This window comes from Staurois parvus, unplaced genomic scaffold (assembly GCF_062004578.1).
Source record: "Staurois parvus isolate SC_StPar_1 unplaced genomic scaffold, SC_StPar_1.0 ptg001087l, whole genome shotgun sequence".
In the NCBI taxonomy this organism is placed as follows: domain Eukaryota; kingdom Metazoa; phylum Chordata; class Amphibia; order Anura; family Ranidae; genus Staurois; species Staurois parvus.
In genome coordinates this window covers 1,139,936-1,162,869 of record NW_028318883.1, presented here as the reverse complement: position 1 = coordinate 1,162,869, position 22,934 = coordinate 1,139,936, and the positions used below count along the sequence as shown (strand labels likewise).

The window sequence follows — 22,934 nt, the reverse complement described above, 5'->3', positions numbered from 1 at the left end:
ATTCTGCCCAGCAACAAGCTGAAAAAAAAAAGGCAAAATGCATAAAAAACGCAAAACGCACTGCAAACTGCATAGGTGTGAACCTAGCCTTAGGGTGGCCCCATTCTATGGAGGGGCAATGGAGACACCTCAGTAGCACCGTCAGTCCGGGGGGAGGGGAGGATTGGACTAGTAGATTTTGATGGACTTGACTAATGCAGGCCATACATGGGTTGAATTCCGAACGATTTTTCACCCGAAAATCAAAAACGTTGTTCGCTCAGTAATCCGATGGTGCCATCAATGATTTTGAAAATCGGCCGACCGAGTCATAAAGTTCACCCCATATAACAGGCGAAACTTCTGTTCCTTCCAGGTCAGGGCTCATGCAAATATTCTTTTCGGAAAAACAATTGTACGATGTGACCATCAATGAGTCGAAAATCGGTGATTTTTCATGAATTTTCCAACATGCCCGATCACTGAAAAGGGGAGGAACCAGGAAAATCGTCCGGTGTCATTGCCCACTAACAGAGCAAAAAATCGTCCGATTATTCTTAGGTCCAATTTTCGAAGATCGACCCATGGCCGGCCATACACTATACAATTTTCTTGAGAAACTTGCTTTAGATTTAACAAAAACCATATATGAGGTTCAACCTAAACAACGCTCTCAATTGTATCCAATCAGGCCGGCCCTTGCACTATATAGTTGAAGGTAAATCTAAAGGAAATTGGGCAGACAATTGTATAGTGTATGGCCGGCCTTAGGCTCAAAATATCCCACGTGACGGTGTGTTATCTCCGCCATCCACCTGCCCCTGTGTGTGGGATGTGCCGGGGTACAGGGCGGACATCCGGGAGCTCTCCCGGGGTCACCGGAGACAGGGCGCCGTGTGCAGGAGATGCTGAAGGTCGTGTCTTGTCACTTTAACAATGCCGGGTGCCGGAGGTGTGGCCTGCTGACGGCAATGCGATGACGTTCCCGCTGCTGATTGGCGGAGCGGGTGTTCCTCCGAGCGGGGAGAGCGCGGTTCCGTCATTCGGCGTCCTGCGGGCGGAGAGCGGAGACATGAAGATCTGGACTTCCGAGCACGTTTTCGAGTGAGTCCCGGGGAGGGGGAGGGGCTCGCTCTGTGGGATCCATGGAACCTTCTAGAACCATCCGGTACTGTGCGGGGGAACCAGATCCGGGGGAGCGGGAGGCCTGGACTGTGCGGGACATCCGCGCCTAGGGGGCCACTGTACATCCCAGCATGTGTGGGCATCAGAGGACTACAAGTGCCAGTATGTCTGTGTGCGTCATGTTGTGTCACTGGGGGGAGCGCAGAAGCCCTGCTGTGTTACCTGGGGGGGGGAGGGCAGGTCCTAGAAGCCCTGTGGTGTCACCTGGGGGGGGGGGGTCTGGGACTCCTATCCTTCCTTCCCATTGTCCTGTGACATCATGTCCATTCACCCGCCCCCCCCCCCCCCCCCCGCTTCTCCTCCTCCTCCTGACAATGGCTGAATATTTCGCAGTGTTCCCCTTCCTTCATCTTCAAGTCACAATACAAAGGTCCCATAGAGACCAAGCTGAGCCATCCTCTTGGCCTACAGAACCCCCTCTGTCTGGCAGGGATTGGACTGTGTGTGGAGGGAGGATGGATGGTGGAGTCAGGTTTGTGCAGAATCTGACATTAGGAGGGAGGATGGATGGATGGTGGAGTCAGGTTTGTGCCGAATCTGACATTAGGAGGGAGGATGGATGGATGGTGGAGTCAGGTTTGTGCAGAATCTGACATTAGGAGGGAGGATGGATGGATGGTGGAGTCAGGTTTGTGCAGAATCTGACATTAGGAGGGAGGATGGATGGATGGTGGAGTCAGGTTTGTGCAGAATCTGACATTAGGAGGGAGGATGGATGGATGGTGGAGTCAGGTTTGTGTAGAATCTGACAGGAGGGAGGATGGATGGATGGTGGAGTCAGGTTTGTGCCGAATCTGACATTAGGAGGGAGGATGGATGGATGGTGGAGTCAGGTTTGTGCAGAATCTGACATTAGGAGGGAGGATGGATGGATGGTGGAGTCAGGTTTGTGCCGAATCTGACATTAGGAGGGAGGATGGATGGATGGTGGAGTCAGGTTTGTGCCGAATCTGACATTAGGAGGGAGGATGGATGGACGGACGGATGGCGGAGTCAGGTTTGTGCAGAATCTGACATTAGGAGGGAGGATGGATGGACGGATGGCGGAGTCAGGTTTGTGTAGAATCTGACAGGAGGGAGGATGGATGGATGGTGGAGTCAGGTTTGTGCCGAATCTGACAGCAGGGAGGATGGATGGATGGTGGAGTCAGGTTTGTGCCGAATCTGACATTAGGAGGGAGGATGGATGGATGGTGGAGTCAGGTTTGTGCAGAATCTGACATTAGGAGGGAGGATGGATGGATGGTGGAGTCAGGTTTGTGCAGAATCTGACATTAGGAGGGAGGATGGATGGATGGTGGAGTCAGGTTTGTGCAGAATCTGACATTAGGAGGGAGGATGGATGGATGGATGGTGGAGTCAGGTTTGTGTAGAATCTGACAGGAGGGAGGATGGATGGATGGTGGAGTCAGGTTTGTGCCGAATCTGACATTAGGAGGGAGGATGGATGGATGGTGGAGTCAGGTTTGTGCCGAATCTGACATTAGGAGGGAGGATGGATGGATGGTGGAGTCAGGTTTGTGCAGAATCTGACATTAGGAGGGAGGATGGATGGATGGTGGAGTCAGGTTTGTGCCGAATCTGACATTAGGAGGGAGGATGGATGGATGGTGGAGTCAGGTTTGTGCCGAATCTGACATTAGGAGGGAGGATGGATGGATGGACGGATGGCGGAGTCAGGTTTGTGCAGAATCTGACATTAGGAGGGAGGATGGATGGACGGATGGCGGAGTCAGGTTTGTGCAGAATCTGACATTAGGAGGGAGGATGGATGGATGGATGGACGGATGGTGGAGTCAGGTTTGTGCAGAATCTGACAGGAGGGAGGATGGATGGACGGATGGTGGAGTCAGGTTTGTGCAGAACATTGTCCCATTACTCAGCCCCTGCAGGAAATGAATGTGAGCCCAGAAGAGGATGTGCAGACATTGCACCGTGACCTCAGGATTGCTGCATTGGGCTGTCAGTGGGTGCTGTAGTTATGTCGCCGAGTTACAAAGGGAAGTTGTATTTGGTGACACCAGACACATATCAGTACAGGCTTGCCTGCTCCAATGAGTGATACCAGCACCCTCCATACACAGTGACAGGTTATATGGTAGAGGTGGGGGTACTCAACAGTCATGGGAATGGTAGGAGTGGATGGGGAACATCTGGCACATGTGATCCCCAGAAACTGCACACAGGCTCACCGCCTTCCACGTCTCCATCACTGGCTGGATGATCACTGCAGAGTACATCACCGGCCAGAGAGCGCTGCCTCTTCAGCCATCAAGCGAGCCTCATATAGACGCAGCCTAGTATTTACCTCCCCCGTTCAGCCCTGTATTGTGATCCTGTTTGCGAGCTGTCACTAACAACAGAATTGCCAGTTTGAGATCAGCCTTGGTGTCGGTCGTTGTATCTGGGAAATATCTCCCAGCCGGGTCAGACTTTCCTGCCGCATGCAGAATAGACCATTCCCATAGGTGCAGGCAGGGGACTTGTTGGCTCATTCAGTAATGTATCAGAGAGCGGCAATACAATAGACAGCAACCAATTCGGTTTCGGCTTACTGTACCCAAATCAGGTAAACATCCGTTGAGGCCGGGTTCATATGTTTTCGGTACATGAACACCATTCACACTGAGATGTTAATGCGAGTTGTGTTAGTGCAGCTCCTTCATTGACATGGACTGCCTAATGCGCTAAAATGCTACATAAAACATGCAAATATAAAAGTCAACAAATCCCAATGTGCGGTAGTGTGCTACCTTGTGTTGTGGTGTACCAAAGTGTACATGTGTTGTCTAGGTGCATGGGGCAGCCACTAAGGATGAAAGGAAGAGCAGCACCCCGAGCATACATGTTTATGCATTGTGACAACGTGCACAGTAACACTTCCATTGCTACATTTTGTTTCCAATATTTTGGTGCATGCGGGCCAGGGATTTGTGCAGTGTGGGTGAAGTAAGCACTCACTCCCCACAGTACAGTACACACACGTCCACCTTTTGGCGGGGCTTGCCGGGCGCCTGCGGACCTTTTGGCGGGGCTTGCCGGGCACCTGTGGGCGGGGCTTGCCGGGCGCCTGCGGACCTTTTGGCGGGGCTTGCCATGCGCCTCTGGGGCTTGCCAGGCGCCTGCGGACCTATTGGCGGGGCTTGCCGGGCACCTTCGAACCTTTTGGCGGGGCTTGCCGGGCGCCTGCGGGGCTTGCCGGCGCCTCTGGGGCTTGCCAGTCGCCTGTGGACCTTCTGGCGGGACTTGCCGTGTGCCTCTGGGGCTTGCCGGGCGCCTGCGGACCTTTTGGCGGGGCTTACAGGGTGCCTGCAGAGCTTTTGGCGGGGCTTGCTGGACGCCTCTGGGGCTTGCTGGACGCCTCTGGGGCTTGCTGGACGCCTCTGGGGCTTGCTGGACGCCTCTGGGGCTTGCCGGACGCCTCTGGGGCTTGCCAGGTGCCTGCGGACATTTTTGGTGGGGCTTGCCGGGCGCCTGCGGACCTTTTGACAACTTTAACTGGCCATACATGGATTGACGTTTGGCTGGTTCAGCAGGGAACGTCTGAATTTCAATCCATGCACAAGCAGGCTGGTTGTACAGAAGTGAGTATACTGATCAACTTGCGTACAACCAGCCTGTAGGGTTTTTCCTGAACGATCTGTGCGGATCTTTGTATTTTGATGGTGGAGAAGGCTCCCTGCTGTCAGAATACAATACCACAGCTGGAGGGATTCCTCCATTCACATGTAATGTGTGGATGGGGGAATGGATGGGCTGCCTTCCAGGTGTCTGCAGACTTTCGGTGACTTCTGGCTGTTATCAGTCGTGTTGCAATGTGCAGTACCTGGTGACCTTCTCTGTGTATTTGGGTTGACACATTCCTCAGCTTCCACCTGACCGGTTATTCCAAGGCGGCACGTGGATGCCGAGTGCTCATGATGTGCCGTGTTAAAGTGCTAGTCCATAAAACTCCACTAATTGCAGCATAATTGAGTAACCCACACTAATACAGTCCTGACCAGACGCACCCTGAAAGGTGATACAGGACAATGTGTGAGTGGGTTAGCACTCCTCTTCTTGCTCCTGGATACCCGGGGCAGTTTCTGCTTGGAGTTTGTATTTTTTTCCCCATGACTTATTCTAAACAATATATTCAAATTGTCTCAAATCAGGGAGGCCCTTGCAGTAGATAGATCTAAATGAGATTGTACAATCATATTGTAGTGTATGTTCGCCTAGAGCGACTCTTGCATTCAGACTTCCATTTTGTTGCAGAAAAGTAGAGCTTGGCCTTCAGGGCTGTTGGAATGTGACGAGAAAGTGTGTGTGTGTGTGGAGGGAGGGGTGTCGTGGGTGCCGGTTTTTTTTCCCTCATGCTTTTTCCATGATGGGCTGCTCCTCCGTTATCTCCTCATGTGACTTCACATCAAAGGACGAAGCACAATGTGACTTTCCTACATGTCCGATAAAGAAGAAAGTGACTCCTCTGAGGACATTCCTGCTGACGCGCGCACTGCCTTCACGTTTCCCGGGGGGCGCGCACTGCCTTCACGTTTCCCGGGGGGCGCGCACTGCCTTCACGTTTCCCGGGGGGCGCGCACTGCCTTCACGTTTCCCGGGGGGCGCGCACTGCCTTCACGTTCCATTTTGGAAAGCTGTTTCCCGAGCTTTGCAGAGTTCACTGCCAGCTGATTCTAATTATGTGAGGTCACATGCCTTTTTCCTTCTACGCAGCAGATCCTCGCAAAACAGACTGCAGAATATTATTTACAAGACACTGAGGCAAGAACCTCAGGTATGACATAAGACGGTGATACATGAACCTCCTCCCTGTACAATGTGCAGGAGAGGACAAGAACAGCAAGTACACAATAGAAGGAAAGGTCACTCCTTGTTCTGTGTTGTTATGGTGTCACCTACTTATTTTACATGATTGTCAGGTTTGTAAGGCTGTTGCTATGAATAGACTGTTACTATCTCCAGCAAATCCTGCTGTCAGGATTGTCAGCTTTGTGAATAGAGCCGAACACTCATGAGATATTAATCTGTTAAACAGGCTGCATGAGAAAACAACTAATGGGGGCCATAGACGGGCTGTTTATGGGCCGAAAGATCGATCGTTCTGTTGCCATAAATGCTTACGAAAATCGGCCGTTTTTCATAGATTTTCCAGCATGACCGATAAAAGAAACGAGAAGGAACCGTGAAAATCGGCCGACGACATTGCCCACTAACGGTGCAAATATCGGCTGATTATTCTTCCGGACGAAATTTCGGCCGATAACGACCCCTCTACAGCCTGCATAACTGTTTCCCCCATCCACACAAACAAGACAAGAATTGTCCCTGAACCCCCCCCCCCCCCCGTTGTACCTAGGTCAATGAATGGACTTGGGTACAACCAGCCTTCCCATAGATCAGTGTTTTTCAACCTTTTTTGTGCAAAGGCACACTTTTTTCATGAAAAAAATCACGAGGCACACCACCATTAGAAAATGTTAAAAAAATTTACCTCTGTGCCTATATTGACTATATATAAAGTAATTCTCTTGAATAGGAATCAAACACAAAGAAATTATTTTATAATTACTTTATTATGAAATAATAAAGTATTTTATAATTGGACCCGGGGGCCGGACCAAGAGTAGATGAATGATGTGTATGTGTCATCCATAGTAAGTATAGTAATATTCCCCCATAGTAAGCATAGTAATTAATCCCCCATATAGTAATTCATCCCCCATAGTAATTAATCCCCCATATAGTAATTCATCCCCCATAGTAATTCATCCTCCATATAGTAATTCATCCCCCATAGTAATTCATCCCCCATTATAATTAATCCCCCATATAGTAATTCATCCCCCATAGTAATTCATCCCCCATAGTAATTCATCCCCCATAGTAATTAATCCCCCATATAGTAATTCATCCCCCATAGTAATTCATCCCCCATAGTAATTCATCCCCCATATAGTAATTCATCCCCCATATAGTAATTCATCCCCCATAGTAATTCATCCCCCATATAGTAATTCATCCCCCATAGTGTAATTCATCCCCCATAGTGTAATTCATCCCCCATAGTAATTCATCCCCCATAGTAATTCATCCCCCATATAGTAATTCATCCCCCATATAGTAATTCATCCTCCATATAGTAATTCATCCCCCATAGTAATTCATCCCCCATATAGTAATTCATCCCCCATAGCAATTCATCCCCCGTATAGTATTTCATCCCTCGTATAGTATTTCATCCCCCGTATAGTATTTCATCCCCCGTATAGTATTTCATCCCCCATATAGTATTTCATCCCCCATATAGTATTTCATCCCTCATATAGTATTTCATCCCCCATATAGTAATTCATCCCTCATATAGTATTTCATCCCTCATATAGTATTTCATCCCCCCATATAGTATTTCATCCCTCATATAGTATTTCATCCCCCCATATAGTATTTCATCCCTCATATAGTATTTCATCCCTCATATAGTAATTCATCCCTCATATAGTAATTCATCCCTCATATAGTATTTCATCCCCCCATATAGTAATTCATCCCTCATATAGTATTTCATCCCCCCATATAGTATTTCATCCCCCCATATAGTATTTCATCCCTCATATAGTAATTCATCCCTCATATAGTATTTCATCCCCCCATATAGTATTTCATCCCCCCATATAGTATTTCATCCCCCCATATAGTATTTCATCCCTCATATAGTAATTCATCCCTCATATAGTATTTCATCCCTCATATAGTATTTCATCCCTCATATAGTATTTCATCCCCCCATATAGTATTTCATCCCCCCATATAGTATTTCATCCCCTCATATAGTATTTCATCCCTCATATAGTATTTCATCCCCCCATATAGTATTTCATCCCTCATACAGTAATTCATCCCTCATATAGTAATTCATCCCCCATATAGTATTTCATCCCTCATATAGTATTTCATCCCCCCATATAGTATTTCATCCCTCATATAGTAATTCATCCCCCCATATAGTATTTCATCCCCCCATATAGTATTTCATCCCCCCATATAGTATTTCATCCCTCATATAGTAATTCATCCCTGATATAGTAATTCATCCCCCATATAGTATTTCATCCCCCCATATAGTATTTCATCCCTCATAAAGTAATTCATCCCTCATATAGTATTTCATCCCCCACAGTACTATTCCCCCCCCCCCCTTCTAGTAAGCCAAGTCCCCCGTGTCAATTCACTTACCTTTTGCGTTCCTCTCGCTGTCTTCCCGCGCCGTTCGGGTCTTCAGGGCGGACTGTGAGAGGAGCCTAGCTCCCCTCCCCTCACGTTCGGCACGCTGCCCCGCCTACACACATCCTGACAGCCACATCCGCAAGCCGGATTAAAAGGTCCGCGCGGACTTTTGGGGCTGCCAACCGAGAGGAGGCAGGGGAGCGGCCGACCGAGAGGAGGGAGGGGAGCAGGCGCCCGGCACACAGAAGAGCCGCATTAGACTGGGTAAAGAGCCGCATGTGGCTCGCGAGCCGCGGCTTGCCGACCACTGAATCATTAGATTCTAATGATTGGTCTATTTGTGAGCCGAAGCCACATGTTACAGATGAAATTGGAATTTTTCCCACGGCACACCAGACAATATCTCACGGCACACTAGTGTGCCGCGGCACAGTGGTTGAAAAACGCTGCCATAGATGAATGGTTCCTGCTGAACTGGCCAAGATTTGATCCACCTATAGCCAACTATAACCAGATTGATAATCCAACAAGCTTTTTTTTTTTTTTTTTTTTGTCTAAAATACACAGCATATAACTGGATACTAACATTTATAGGTAAAGTTGATCCAGGGAATATCCAGTTGCCTTTCAGGGGATCAGGAAGAATTTTTATTCTTTCCCCTGCAGGAGCAAATTGGATCATGCTTTGTTGTTTGTTTTTTTTTGCCTTTTTTTTTGCCTTCTTCTGGATCAACTGTGGGTGTAGGATTATAACTTTTCCATAACCCTTCTTTGCTGTATCCAAAACAATGTAAAATGTTATGCATTAAATGCAGCTTTGATATTGTACTGGTCCAGTGTCATTTTATGTTCTCTATGTGGTGTGTATGTGTGTGTGTGTGTGTGTGTGTGTGTGTATATATATATATATATATATATGTGGTGTGTATGTATGTATGTGTGTGTGTGTGTGTGTGTGTGTGTGTGTGTGTATACATATATATTAAAAAAAAGATTTCTTGCTGCTTAGTGCTTTTATGCCTTTTCTTGACAGCCACCCATGGGAAATGGTCACAACAGCGGCCATGCAGAAGTACCCCAACCCCATGAACCCCAGTGTGGTCGGCGTGGATGTATTGAACAGGCACGTGGATTCCAGTGGGAAGTTGCACAGTGACCGGCTGCTCAGCACGGAGTGGGGAATGCCTTCTCTAGTGAAATCAGTAAGTCTTATTCCTTGGAAGCTGCACATAGGTTAGCAGAAGCATAAGTGTATCCTGACCCAAGAACAAAAATGTACTATATTGCAGCTTACCGGTCCTTAGATGTGGGGCTGTATTAGTAACACACATCCTGTCACCTTAGGAAAGGAATGGTGTTGGGGCTAAAGAACAAGCCCCTCATCTCCATAACATAAGGGGGGGGAAGTTGTTCTGTAGTCCCAACACACTTTTTGATATCATTGAGATAACACTGAAAGGTTAACAGGAAAACTGGTGGCATTGGATTTCGGGCAGGATCAACAGGTACTTTATTGCATTTATTGAACAGATATAACATATTGCCTACATTTTAAATGTAACAAACCAAAAGGGAGTAAGTAAGTGAAGTTCATTTTTGGTGTTTACTTTAATTCACTCCTCCTACGGCCATCGGTGGGAATTGCTGAGTGTGGGATGTTTTCTGTGAATGGCTTTCAGCGGCCACAAAGGAATTTTCATTATCAGCAGATTCCCTGCAGTTCATTGTAATGTGTCGCTTTTTTTTTTTTCTTAAATTTAGCTGTGTGTTTCTTGTTACTACCATAATCTGCCACCAAAGAACAAACCCAAAATAAATTTTCCAGCTCTTGACAATTGCAACGATACCATATATGTGTAGGTTATTTGATGTTTGTACCCGTAGTACAGCTCAGAACCAATAGTGGTTTTTTTTGTTTTGTTTTTTACCTAAAACACACTGATTCCAATTTTTAAAAAAAAGAGAGAAAAAAAAAATGTGACCTTGACCCAAACACTAACCCTGGCACTGAACTAGATCAAACCTTGATCTAGGTATTTTTTATTTAATTTTTTAATATTTATTTATCTTTTTTTTTTTTTTTTTTTTTTTTTCCTCTATGCAAAGAGAGAAAGAGATACAATGTATCTCTCTTCTCCATTCATAGAGGGAAAAAAAAAACAAGGGGGGCAGGCTGTACAGTGACTGATCACTGTAATAGCCTCTGATAGACTATCACAGCGATCATGTAACCTGGAATCGGGAGTTCCGGGTCCTGATCGTTAGACCGGGACCCAGGGCTTTCAGTGACACCCCGGTCTTTGTGCTGGGAGCGCGCTGCCAGCACGACGACAGGTATTATTATTATTATACAGTATTTATAAAGCGCCAATAGTTCGCTCAGCGCTGTACATTACAAAGGGGGACAGAACATGTGACAGAACAATACCAATACAATGCAAAACATGAGGGGATCGAGGGCCCTGCTCTTTGGAGCTTACAATCTAGGAGGGAGGGGATGGTGGCACAGGAGGAGATAGCTGTGGGGGATGGAGTGGTAGGAAGAGTGGAGGAGGTTGGCAAGTTAGCAGGGGGTGGGGTAGGCTTCCCTGAAGAGATGGGTTTTCAGGGTGCGCCTAAAGGAGAGGAGAGTAGGTGATAATCTGATGGGTTGGGGCAGGGAGTTCCAGAGGATGGGTGACACCCTGGAGAAGTCCTGGAGGCGCGCATGGGAGGAGGAGACCAGGGAACTAGAGAGGAGGTACATTGTGAGGAGCGGAGTGTGCGCGCTGGGCGGTACTTGGATATTAGGTCAGTGATGTAGTTCGGGGCAGTATGGTGTGTAAATCTGCAGCCCCATGGAAAAAAGCTCAGTTCTGTGAGTCTGCATATGTGTGTGACGTCGGCAGGAAGGGGTTAAAGGATTCGTCACAATGCAGAGTGAGCAAATACATCCCACCCTGACTGGGCACCAGTGTCAGAGCTTACCTGGTGGCTGATGTCAATGCCTTCCCCATCCTTCAGTGCGACAATGTTTGGGCCTAGTGATCTGGCTGCTCTATCCTGTAAGCAAGTCAACCGTGGAATATGGAATGTTTTCTTATACCCAGAAGCCCCATTCTGTCAGCACAAAAGAGTGTGGATTAGTAAATATATTTTGGTAGTGAGTGGGCTATCAGGAAATACTGTCTTTTACCTAAAGGGGCTTAGTGTATTTTTGAAGATAACCGTTTTGTATTTCTTTTTTCAATGAATAGCTTATTGGGGCAACCAGATCAAGGACATATGTTCAAGAACATTCGGTGGTTGATCCTGTTGAAAAAACAATGGAACTAAAATCAACAAATGTAAGTGGCCCTCTTGTCATATTTGTGTATGAAAGTGTAAAAAGTCCTTGAACAAAGCAAAAATGTAATTAAACTACAGCTTTAATGCTAATAATGGATATTCCACATAACCAAGTCTTGCTACAGGATTCATGGCCCTTTAATTCCACCAGAGAGTGCTTCCTTCCACCTGGCAGGTTATAGGTGGAAGTTCTGCAAGCTATAGGAAGCTGCTGCCTGAACATTATATCACATAATGTTTCACCTTTGAACTGCTGACAGCAGATTGAGCCACTTGGCTGGCTCTCGTCACTAATTTACACTCGTCATTTTCTGGTGCTGGGCGGGGTTCAGAATCTTCTGTCCCATAGCAGGCTCAGTGTGAATTATTCCTAATAATAACGACACTAGCCTAGAACCTGGCAAAGGTGTCTGTTCTGGCTGCCACTAGAGCAGGGGTGTCAAGCTGGCGGACCTCCGCTGTTGCGAAACTACAAGTCCCATCATGCCTCTGCCTTTGGGAATCATGCTTGTAATAATTATCAATCTTGCAATGCCTCATGGGACTTGTAGTTTGGCAACAGCTGGAGGGCCGCCAGTTTGACACCTGTGCACTAGAGAGTAAAATTCAAAACCTTTATACAAATTGCTAGAATGAAAATATGGCCTGCAAGCATGTAAAACTGTGAAGTCACTTCGAACATTACTTCCTGGTGAAATGTAACTTGAATCACAAGATGTTCTTGCTGAAAATATTTAGCATTTTTCTTTTTAAACAGAGTTATTTGCTTGTTATGTAATTTGTTGTCTTGTGTTTTTGCTTTTAGATCACATTCACAAATATGGTGTCTGTGGATGAAAGATTGGTGTACAAGCCACATCCTCAGGACGACAAAAAGTGAGTACAGAGCTGTGCGAAAGATACAATTGGGTTGATTTACTAGAACTGGAGAATGCAAAATCTGGTGCTGCTGTACATGGCAGCCAATCTGCTACTAACGTCAGCTTGTTCAATTTACGCTTTGACCAAAAAAAAAAAAACCTGGAAGCTGATTGGTTTCAATGTAGAGCTGCTCCAAATCTTGCACTCTCCAGTTTTAGTGAATCAACCCCAATCTGTTGCTGTCTGTGCTACTAATTCAGATAATATACCGATCTGGTTAACCAGATTTATTTCTTAGTGTTTTCTTTGTATAGTAATTTTTGAAATGAGCAACTTCTCTCAGATGAGCTAAGACTTCAATGCATTGTTTGTGTTTTTCAGGACTGTTCTCACTCAGGAAGCTATCATAACTGTGAAAGGTGTCAGTCTGAGCAGCTATTTAGAGGGAATGATGGCCAATACCATTTCTACCAATGCCAATAAGGTAAGTGGATGACTAACCTAAAGTCCAGTATTTTCTGCCATTATTTGAGTGTGTCATATTTTCTTGGGTAACTTCCATTGATGTGTATTTTTGTTGGGTGGGGAGGGAAACTACCTAAAACAGATAAGCCTCCTTTATCTACTCTACTGCAGCTAGGGTTGTGCTGTCCAGTGTCGCATGTGTTCAGGTTACAACTAGTAATTCCGGCTTTCTTGATGATGACTTGTACACAGCATAATTAGCATTACAATGAATCTGCAATTCATGATTTTAGGTTATTTCATAAAGGCTTAGTAGGCATTGCCAAGTGAGCAATATCTCGGAATGATCTGCATATGCCTTTATGGAAATGTAGTATTTTTTTCCATTCATGCATTTAGAAATGATCAGCTTACTTTAAATCTGCATAGTGTAAGCTTGCTTTGAAAACCTTGTTTCTTCGTATAGCTTGTACTTACAACTGTACATGGGGCAGCTATATTTGCTCATTATGCAAAGATCACATGCAAGGTATTCCAGTGGGGTATAAAAATGAGCATGCCTACCAGTCAGGGTCTGTCTAAAAGGAAAACCTTTAGACCCCCCTCATCACATACAATCTTTAGTATCTTGAGACTGAGCTAAGCTTTTACTTGACTGTATGAGGATAGATTTACAGACAGATAAGGTATAATTAGTTTACAGAAAGTAATATTGTGAGTTTTAGAAACATTTGACTCGTATGACGTTACTGACCAGCCCACCTTAATTGGTGTGTTTAGATTTGCTTGCTGCTTCTGAGTCATTTCTGAAAACAATTGCTAATAACAGCACTTCTTTCTGCTTCTTTAGGGCCGGGATGCTATGGAATGGGTGATTAGCAAACTAAACTCCGAACTAGAGGATCTGAAGGCAACCACAAGAGGGGGCATCAGGACGACCATGGCAGCAGCGGCCTATGTAGAGGATTGATGTCTACTCACACCGTAGCCATTGGGCATTCGTACTGGAAACGCTAGGATATTCCTCTTGGCACTTCAACTATTTATTCTTATTTAAGAATGTATCTATTAAGTAGGATTTTTCAAATTGAAGCGTGGAGAGAGGAGGCAGCAGTGTGGGAACAATGAATGAAGGGGACCAGGTAGCTAAGTGACCGTACGCAGTAGTACAGTGACTTCCTCTAAATACCTCCCTCACCCTTCCCAGTATTAATACTTGACTGACAGGTTTTGATGTGATCTCACGGCTTTATCTCCACCAGAACAAGAGCCATGTTAAACCAGCTTGTTTCATCATGCTTTATTTATAAAGGTAATATAGGAAAGAATTGTCCTAGACAGTCTAATGCCCAAGTCTGTTAATCACATCCTTCCTTTCTGCTTCCTGGTGCCATACGGACAGCCCAAACTGAGGCAGCTTCTACATCAGACACTTTAGTAAATGAGTGCCATTTTCATTGCCTGTCATTTATCTGCATACCTGCAGTCTGACTAAAGGGTTTACTAAGCTAGCTCTCAATTACAACTATCGTCATTCAAGGATGCCTGTCATGAGCGAAACATGGAGACTGCCATTCTGACTTTTTGAACATGCCAGTTGCCAGGCTGCAAATTACTTTTTTCTGACCTGGTCTTTTGACCTCTGAGTCACTGACTCAGTATTGAAGTCTTTCAGTTGGCCTGACAGCGAGGCAGATAGCATTTTCAGAAGTAGATGTCACTGAAAATTGATGGGCTGCTTTGTAGTAATAGTGCAGCCACAAGCATGGCTCCCTCATCTGATAGGTGATAAAGTCTGTTGACATCGCAAAGGTACACCATGTGAGCAGCAATTAATTTAAGTCTTTTGTAGCACATATTCCCCAGCGTTTTGAAGACTGTTAGACTTGACACTTTCCTATTTCTAGCAGTAAGGTAATTGGATTTACAATATAAGTTGGCCTGTCTTTTGGATAAAGTTTGGAGAACCTAAGTGTGGTGCAGTTTTAGCTTCTTTAGCACCCCTATATATCACAGGTTGCCTCCAGCAGCAAAATCTGAGCTCTGCTGCACCCCTTTCTGCGTCTTAGACATGTCAATGAGTTTGTATCAAGGGTGTCTTGGCTTTGACCTTTTATGGCTGGAAATGTCTGTATTTGCATCCAGAGTGACCCAGATTTAAGGGTTTTCAAGGTGCTCTGGAGACAAAAATTGTGTGCATGCAGGCCACCTCTTGTTTCCCTGAAACTTGGTTAACTTTAGTGACAAGTGTTCTTTAAAATACTGTACTTGTTAACAAGCAGATTGATCTTGCAGTAAAACGGCACTCAAAACTGATGTTCTATAACCCCTGCAATGGTTTGTGACATCACCACCTGTGCCACGGCTTTGAAATTTCAGGCTTAGCAGACATCTAATGTTACCTACTGAAGTGCCTTTTCTACATTCCCTTATGGAAATTCAATACAGGGTACCAGGCACAAATACTGCACGGTGTCTTCTGTCCTGGATTCTCCATAAGGACACATGAGGAAGTCGCTATTGCAGGTGACACCTGAAGAGGCTGTCACAGCTTTGGTAGGGTTTGAAGGGTGATCTCACCATTGAGGTCCTAGATAGCTGTGAAGACCTAAACAGGGATCAAACCTTGCCAACATGCCACCCTAAATGGACAGATCAGTTTTTTGATGAAGTTGTGTGTTTTTTTTTTTTTTTTTTTTTGTTTTGTTTTTTTTTTTTAGGCCATGCAGTACTGGGCTTTCAGGAAAACTGAGACTTAGTACTGTATCTTGGTACTTCTATCTTTCTGATTGGGGATGTACATATCACAAACAATAGGATACTGTAAATCTGTTTAACATATACTTTGATCATTTCCCTATGTGTAACCATATCAGTTCATTAGTTGCATTGTTTCAGTTGACTGACCTATGTACAGCTAGGGAAATTCTGAAAATTTGGTTGTTATAAAGTAGATGCACGAAAGTTGATGTATGTTTTAAAGTTAAAATCCCTCTTCTAGAGTAAACAATATTAGAGGACATTCTGTAAATGCAGTGTAAACGTTGGTGTCTCTAGCAGCCAGTCAGATGCTACTTGTTATATTTTTCAAAATAACAATGAAATAAAATTAGAACGAAAGGGGCTGCACCGAAAAATGCCACTTTCCTTGTGAAGAGACCAAGTCCTCTTGCCCAAGCAGGCAACAGTGTCTCTAGAAGGGTATCCGAAGCCCCTCTGTAATGACCTTACCTGCACTCCCTTGTGCCTTCTTGCTCCTCTTCAGCCTGTACTGAGATTGGCTCTGTCTGCGACGAAGGGGAACAGTGTTGTTCAGTCCCCTAGTCATAGGACAGGGCCTAACGAGTAGCTCCTCGGCTGGGTGCTATCACAGAATTTCTTGCTTTCTACTGAGGAGGAAGAAGCTGCAAGGGAGCACACGTAAAGTGAGTATAAGGGGATTGGGGCAGGGGGGTTACCCTTTCCATTGTCACTGTTTACTTGGACAATGTGACAGTGTCTCTTTAGAGGCTAAGCTCACCTTTTTGTATGAAAAATCATTTTAGCAAAGGTGCCCCCAAAACATGTTTAAGGACCAGTTCACACCACATGCAGTCCAGTGCAAGAAAAAAAAAAACGCTTTTATAGTAGGTTACATGGTTTTCGATTGCATAGTTCACACCAGTGCGGTCGGTTCCAGTGCTTTCTAGTTCCAGAAAAAAAGAACATGCTGCATTTTTTTTTTTCTACACTAAACTGTACTGGAATGCAGTAAAACGCACTGGAATGCATGTTTTTATTGACGATGAAGAAAGAGGGGGAACAAATTAACTGGTACGCATCAGAAATGCATCCGGACTGCCTTTCTATTGTATGAACTGGCCCTAAAAAAATAAAATTGTTTATTTGGAGAGAAATTGGGCTTAGTTTTTGAGGATATAACAGTAGCCAAAAAAAACTTCAATTTGATGACATCAGCCACATCCTGAATTTAGGATAGGAGAACTGTTAGGCGCAGCACCGGCATCTATGGTGTCACCAGCAACTAATGAATTTCACTTTAAGCCCATTATAATATCTGTTACAGGGTAGCATGGATGAATACAAGCACAGAACACGCAAGTAAAAAAGAATCTCTGCTGATTGTGAAGACCGTTTTGAGTTAAAGTTGCTCTCGTATAGCTGTGGAAGGGTCACTAGCTTTTATTCCTAATATATGAAGATACCAGTAATATCAACATACTGCTTGAAATAATTTTCTAATGAAGAATAGTATAGCTAGCATGTAGCACTAATCCTGTGAAGCAAGAGTTTAAAATCGCCACTAGGCTTCAACTCCCAGCATGCAGCTGCATAAATTGTCACTCAGTCCAGCAGCCAATTCATGATGGGGCTCGATGTGTACCACCTACCAGTTTTCTGCCATCATTGTCGCCAAGCAGCAGCGGCCATTTTGTCAGCTCAAGGTTGTTGCGATTTCACCGACTAAATCATTTCATTTCTCAGAATGGCTGACTGGACTCCGTGCAAGCATTTGCATCATCCAAATCCTCTTCTGTGGTACAAGCACAGTTTCATTTTGTCCATCTAGAAAGTTTCTTTTTCTGTTTTGGTATAAAACAAGGTAACAACTAATGTTTGCTTGTGTGGCAGAAATGTAATATGGCCTTAACTGTACAGACAATAAGGGTTAAATGACATGTTTTGTACAACTAGCACTCCTGAGTTTATTTTTATATTTACATTGTTCTTGTTATGAATGTCATTTGGACAAGCCAATACCAGTAAAAACTGGAAATGTCTCCGACCCGTGTGTGTGTCTTCATTCGTATCTTCTAGTATGCATGTCGGTAAAAGGTTGGGAGAAAGGCCTGTCGGAATAAAACATTTAAGATGCCCAGACCAGGACAATACAACAAAATAGAGTCCTCGGGTTGTTTGAGGGGCTTCCATTTTTTTTTTTTTTTTTTTTTTTTTTCCATTCTTTCTGGTTTCACTGTCAATGTTTCATATTTGCATAGAACATGAAGCTCATAGGCTGCAGTAGACTGCTTTGATTTGGTTAAAATGTGACTCTAGCCACAATGTATTTAGTTTTGGGTAGTGGGAATAGGTTAGAGCCCCTGTCTTTTTGTTCCTGCCCGAGGGATTATTTGGGAGATGTATCCTCACTTTTCATTCTGCTGACGTTATCATTGGACAGAAAGTGAGTGCAAAATCTTCAGTGAGGAGAACAACCATAACGAGCACTACTTCTACCAAAAAATGTGATGGCCCTGTGGTGTGAATACCTTTTCAACCACTGCTGTGGAAATGGTTATGGAAAACCGATATCTGCATACTTGTTTTGCACCTGTGATAAAAGATATTGAAGCAGGGGTCAGTTTGGCAGCTAGGTGTTCACAAGGAGAGGTCAGGGTCAGTTCTAAGGTTCTCCTATACCTAGGCCACTAACACAATGTAGCATTCACATTGACCTCTATGGAGATGTAATTTCTGCTATGTTAATACAGGCTCAGTGTGTGTCGCAGGCAGGCCTCACTGATATGACAGTGTTATCAGACTACACCTAATATAGTGCCTGCAGAGCGAGGTGCGTTCTGAAAATGAGGGCATAATCCGCTGTAGTCAGGGCCTGACGAGTCCCCCCCCTATTTGTATTTGGTTTGATTATAGAAATAGAAACCAACCAAAGGAGTGCCCCATGTGGAAGGAGGGATCATTGACCAGCCTGCAGATACCCCAACCAAGAAGACCTCCAGAATGAAGAAGACTCAGGTTTATTTGTGCGGCTGCTTCAAAGCCGTTGTTTGATGTTTAGGTGCTGGCTGTAGAGTCAATGGCCCGCACCTGAAGACAGGATTGGTATGTATTGTGGATATTGATCTATGGATTCCTGGTGCTGGGTTTGACAGCTTTGAGTAGATAGCTGTGGTTGGTGAACCTGTAGAGTGCAATGACAGGCTGGCTGCAGCTATTTGTGAATGTTCACACAGGCAACAATTTCCTGTGGTAATTGTGGCTGGATGCACCAGACCCAGCAGGAACCAAAAGATTCCTATCGCTTGGGTTCACACTCTGGCTAAATGCTCATGTGAATGCAGCTTAATTCAGTGGCCCCTGCTCTGAGCTCCAGCCCTATAGAAGCCACTAGTCAATGGAATGCACAGAGGCAGTACATCGTGCTCACAGTGCCTACTACCGCAGGGTCCTCTGTCTCTTCTTGTACCAAATTGTATTGTAACTGTAATGTATACATTTTATAAAGTGCTGCGCAAACTGTTGGTGCTGTACTATAATAATAATACTACCTGCAAATTCAATTGGTTCCCCCACTCTCACCCACTTCTCATCCTCCTTGACACCTTAAAGCGGTATTAAACCCAAAACTAAACATGTAAAATACTGCAGCTTCCCAATGCTGGGCTCAGAAGTCAGTAATGTACAGAATTCAGAGGTCAGGAGTGGGTAATGTACAGAGCTCAGGGATGGGTAACGTATAGGGATCAGGAGTGGGTAACACATAGAGTGCAGGGTTCAGGAGTAGGTAACATACAAAGGGCAAGGGTTAGGCTGAGACTCTGCAATTCCAAATTGTGGCAAAACACACAACCCGCATTTGGATGCCAGCAGCAAATGAAAGAATCTAGATAAACTAAAGTCCCAGCCTCTTCTATCAATCTGCTCAAGTAATCCTGTGGATTGCTATAAAAGAGGCCTTGTCTTTAGTTTAATAATAAACAGCAGTGCTGAAGATTAATGCTCCACACCCAAAAGTCCCAAGGGGACCCAGCATTGCATCATGGGAGGAAGGGGAGTGAGTCATATGGTCCACCATACCTGGAAATACTGCCCACCTCTGGACCAGTGAAGGGAAGACAAGTATAAACGGCTGGGAGTAAAGACATAATAGGAGTTTGACATGAAGTTAACTTGTTTTGCCCTATATCTGCCAAGCACAGGTTTACTTTAAAATGAATATATGTTGGGTTTCTGCACTTTGTACATCATCTTTGTTCTGTGCACTTATCCTAAGTTTGTTGATCTACTGGTGGACCCTGTGTATTCATGGTAACACCATGATCCCTACAATTGTTCAGGAAAGACCAGTATGGTATATTCAATGTCGGCATGTTGTATAAACACAGATACCCATTCATATCTTATTGGTCTATGTTACGGATCTGGGAAGCTGACTCCATGTCCATATTGAGATATCTGACAGTCAGCTCATGAGGCACTGGCACTGTAGGCTAAGCTAGGTATGTCATATAATTGGATGGAAGTGCTTCATAATAGTGATGATCAGGGGCGGACTGACAACTCATGGGGCCCCTGGGCAATAGGGGATCATGGGGCTCCTGTGTCCTGTGTCACACTCAAAAAAAGCCTATAAAAAGGTACCAGGGGCATTTCATGGGGCCTCCTACTGACTCTGGGCCCTCGGTGCCTGAGTGCTCGAATGGTCAGTTCGCCCCTGGTGATGATACACAATCGGCTCTTCCTCCTCCACTTGTACTGGCACCACACTGAGCTGAAAAGACATAATAGTACCAAGCCAAACTCCTACCCCCCCCCCCCATAAATAATTTGAAAAACAAAATATGAAATCAACAAAATATGAAACTGCTAAATTTCTTTTCATTTGCAAAAATAAGTGCTACAAGATGTCACCACCACCAATATTACTGACTATATATATTGACCAAATATAAATTACCTATTTTAACCAATCAGACAGAAACAAACAAAAAAAAAACAGTTCTGAAACTCCACAGTAATCAGCAGCCTCCAGCTGGCTTGCAGTAAGGGACTGAGTCTGAGAGGAACACCGGAAGGAGTGGCTGCTACACTAATCCCAGACATCCGGCATCTTCCTCTGTCCTTTCTTCCTTCTCTGCAGCCCCTCTCCTCAGCTGAAGGATCATTCATGATGTGGCGTCCCAAACAATCAGCATCCTCACACCAACCATCGTCTGCCCCCCCTCCTCTTCCTGTCACCTCCATGACCCACCATCCTCCTAGGCTCGGCTCACCCCTGATGGCTCCTGCTGAGGTACAGAGTCCAGGCTATGGCTCTCAGTGAGGATAGGTGGCCTCCTAGCACTACACCGCTTCCCTCTCATACACGTCAGGCCCCGATCATCCTACTCGCATAGGGTTAACCCTGCAACCAGATCACAACCCAGCCTATTGATTGGCTCCAGCTGTGTAGAAGAAGGTGGAGCCAGCGCTGGACATGTCCCATTCTGTCTCTAGCTGGCTCCCTATTACAGCTGGAGGATCGTGTGTGCCAGTAAGTGTACCGTAGATTGTATGGACCAATTCTCCAATCAGAGACTGCTGACCGTCCGGGGTTCTGGGCTAATGTCAACACTTCCCATCTTAGGGGGAGCCAACACTTCACTGCTACATGGAATACTTTTGTGTGTGTGTGTATGTGTATATATATATATAGTTGGTACTAAATAGTCATGTGTGTGGACAGACTGTAAGACAATTGTGCAGAGTTAAGATAATATCATTCCCTGTGTATGAGGAAAGCGGGACTCTGCAGAGAAGTGAAGAATTCATACAAGAGGTCCATAGGCCACAGAGAGTGCTGCACCCAGGCCCTAGGTGGCTGCCTAGTTTGCCTAGTGGAAGCATCGGCCCTGCGTACAGCATAATAAAAACTACAGAATTTCTTACTCTTCCCTACTCTATCCAAAAAAAAGGGTTTGGATTTTAAGTCACCTGAAGCTGAAGACATGGAGTGATTGACATCCAATCTTGCCAACTTTTCTTAACCCCCCCCCCCCCCCATCACATCAAAGCCGATTTTTGAAGTCGTGCAACTTCGTGAAGTTGGTGATTTCAATATTGGGTGACATCTGACACATGTCTATGCAAATCACAACAAAAGTCGTGCATGCATAAAAAACTTTATACAGAGAGGCATGGTAGTGAAAAGTTTATTTTAGGTGTATATACTGTATATGTAAAGATCAGTGACATGGGAAGTGTCTGTTTTTGCTGTTGTCCTCACCCATTCCTTCTCTAGTTCAATCAGACTGAGCATTCATGTTTAAATATGAGCATGCTTTACGCCCACGTTCTCCACCACTTGCTGTGGTTCTTCCCACCAGCCCCATATCACTATTGAGTCCTGTAGTGACATAGTGGTTAGAATCGCTTTAAAGTGATTCCCTGCTATGATTAGGCATGGCTAAGCAACATTTCATGGTGAGCATGGAGTGCCTTTATGGCAGTGCTGGCTGTCAAATGACCTGTATTGCAGTTGCATAAGTGCCTTAAATGTGTGAATACCCATGCGATCCGATTCTAGTGCGGACCCAAAAAAGGGTTCTGCACCTCTTTGGTGCAGGTGCAGTGTGAATAGAGCCATACAAAATGTACGGCTCCGATCGCACCGCACACAAATCGCATGTGATTTGTACAGGAATGCGGTGCGGTTCCTGTGCGGATCACATGCGATATACCACACCGCATGTATGTGGACCCAGGCTGAGGGATGGGGACTGATGTGAATGTACAATATATAAAGCGCTGCGTAAAATAGAGGCACTATATAAGCCCCTGAAAGAAATAATGTGCATTTGTGTTGTGTTTGTGTGATGCTTATGGGGCGGCTCATTGAACGGGTGGCCCCGTGTGTGACAAATGTGCCAAAGAAGCTCCTGCACCTTTCACATAGAGCTGCACACAGTTTACTGTGCGTTTTTATTTATCTATTCAGGTACTTATATAGCACTGTCAATTTACACAGCGCTTTACATATATATTGTACATTCACATCAGTCCCTAACCCTCAAGGGGCGTACAAACTAAGGTCCCTAACTCACATTCATACATACACATACTAGGGACAATTTAGACAGGAGCCAATTAACCTTTGGAGTGTGGGAGGA

General features: G+C 45.0%; 1 protein-coding gene across 1 annotated transcript; it reads left to right on the top strand.

Moving 5' to 3' along the window:
- The first annotated feature begins 962 nt into the window (after positions 1-962).
- On the top strand, positions 963-17,830 carry PRELID3B (PRELI domain containing 3B). The gene is made up of 6 exons (XM_089658648.1): positions 963-1,083; positions 9,425-9,593; positions 11,628-11,717; positions 12,524-12,594; positions 12,961-13,063; positions 13,895-17,830. Exons 1-6 carry the CDS (start codon positions 1,052-1,054, stop codon positions 14,012-14,014), a joined length of 585 nt encoding a protein of 194 aa, XP_089514774.1. The 5' UTR covers positions 963-1,051; the 3' UTR covers positions 14,015-17,830.
- Positions 17,831-22,934: the final 5,104 nt, after the last annotated feature.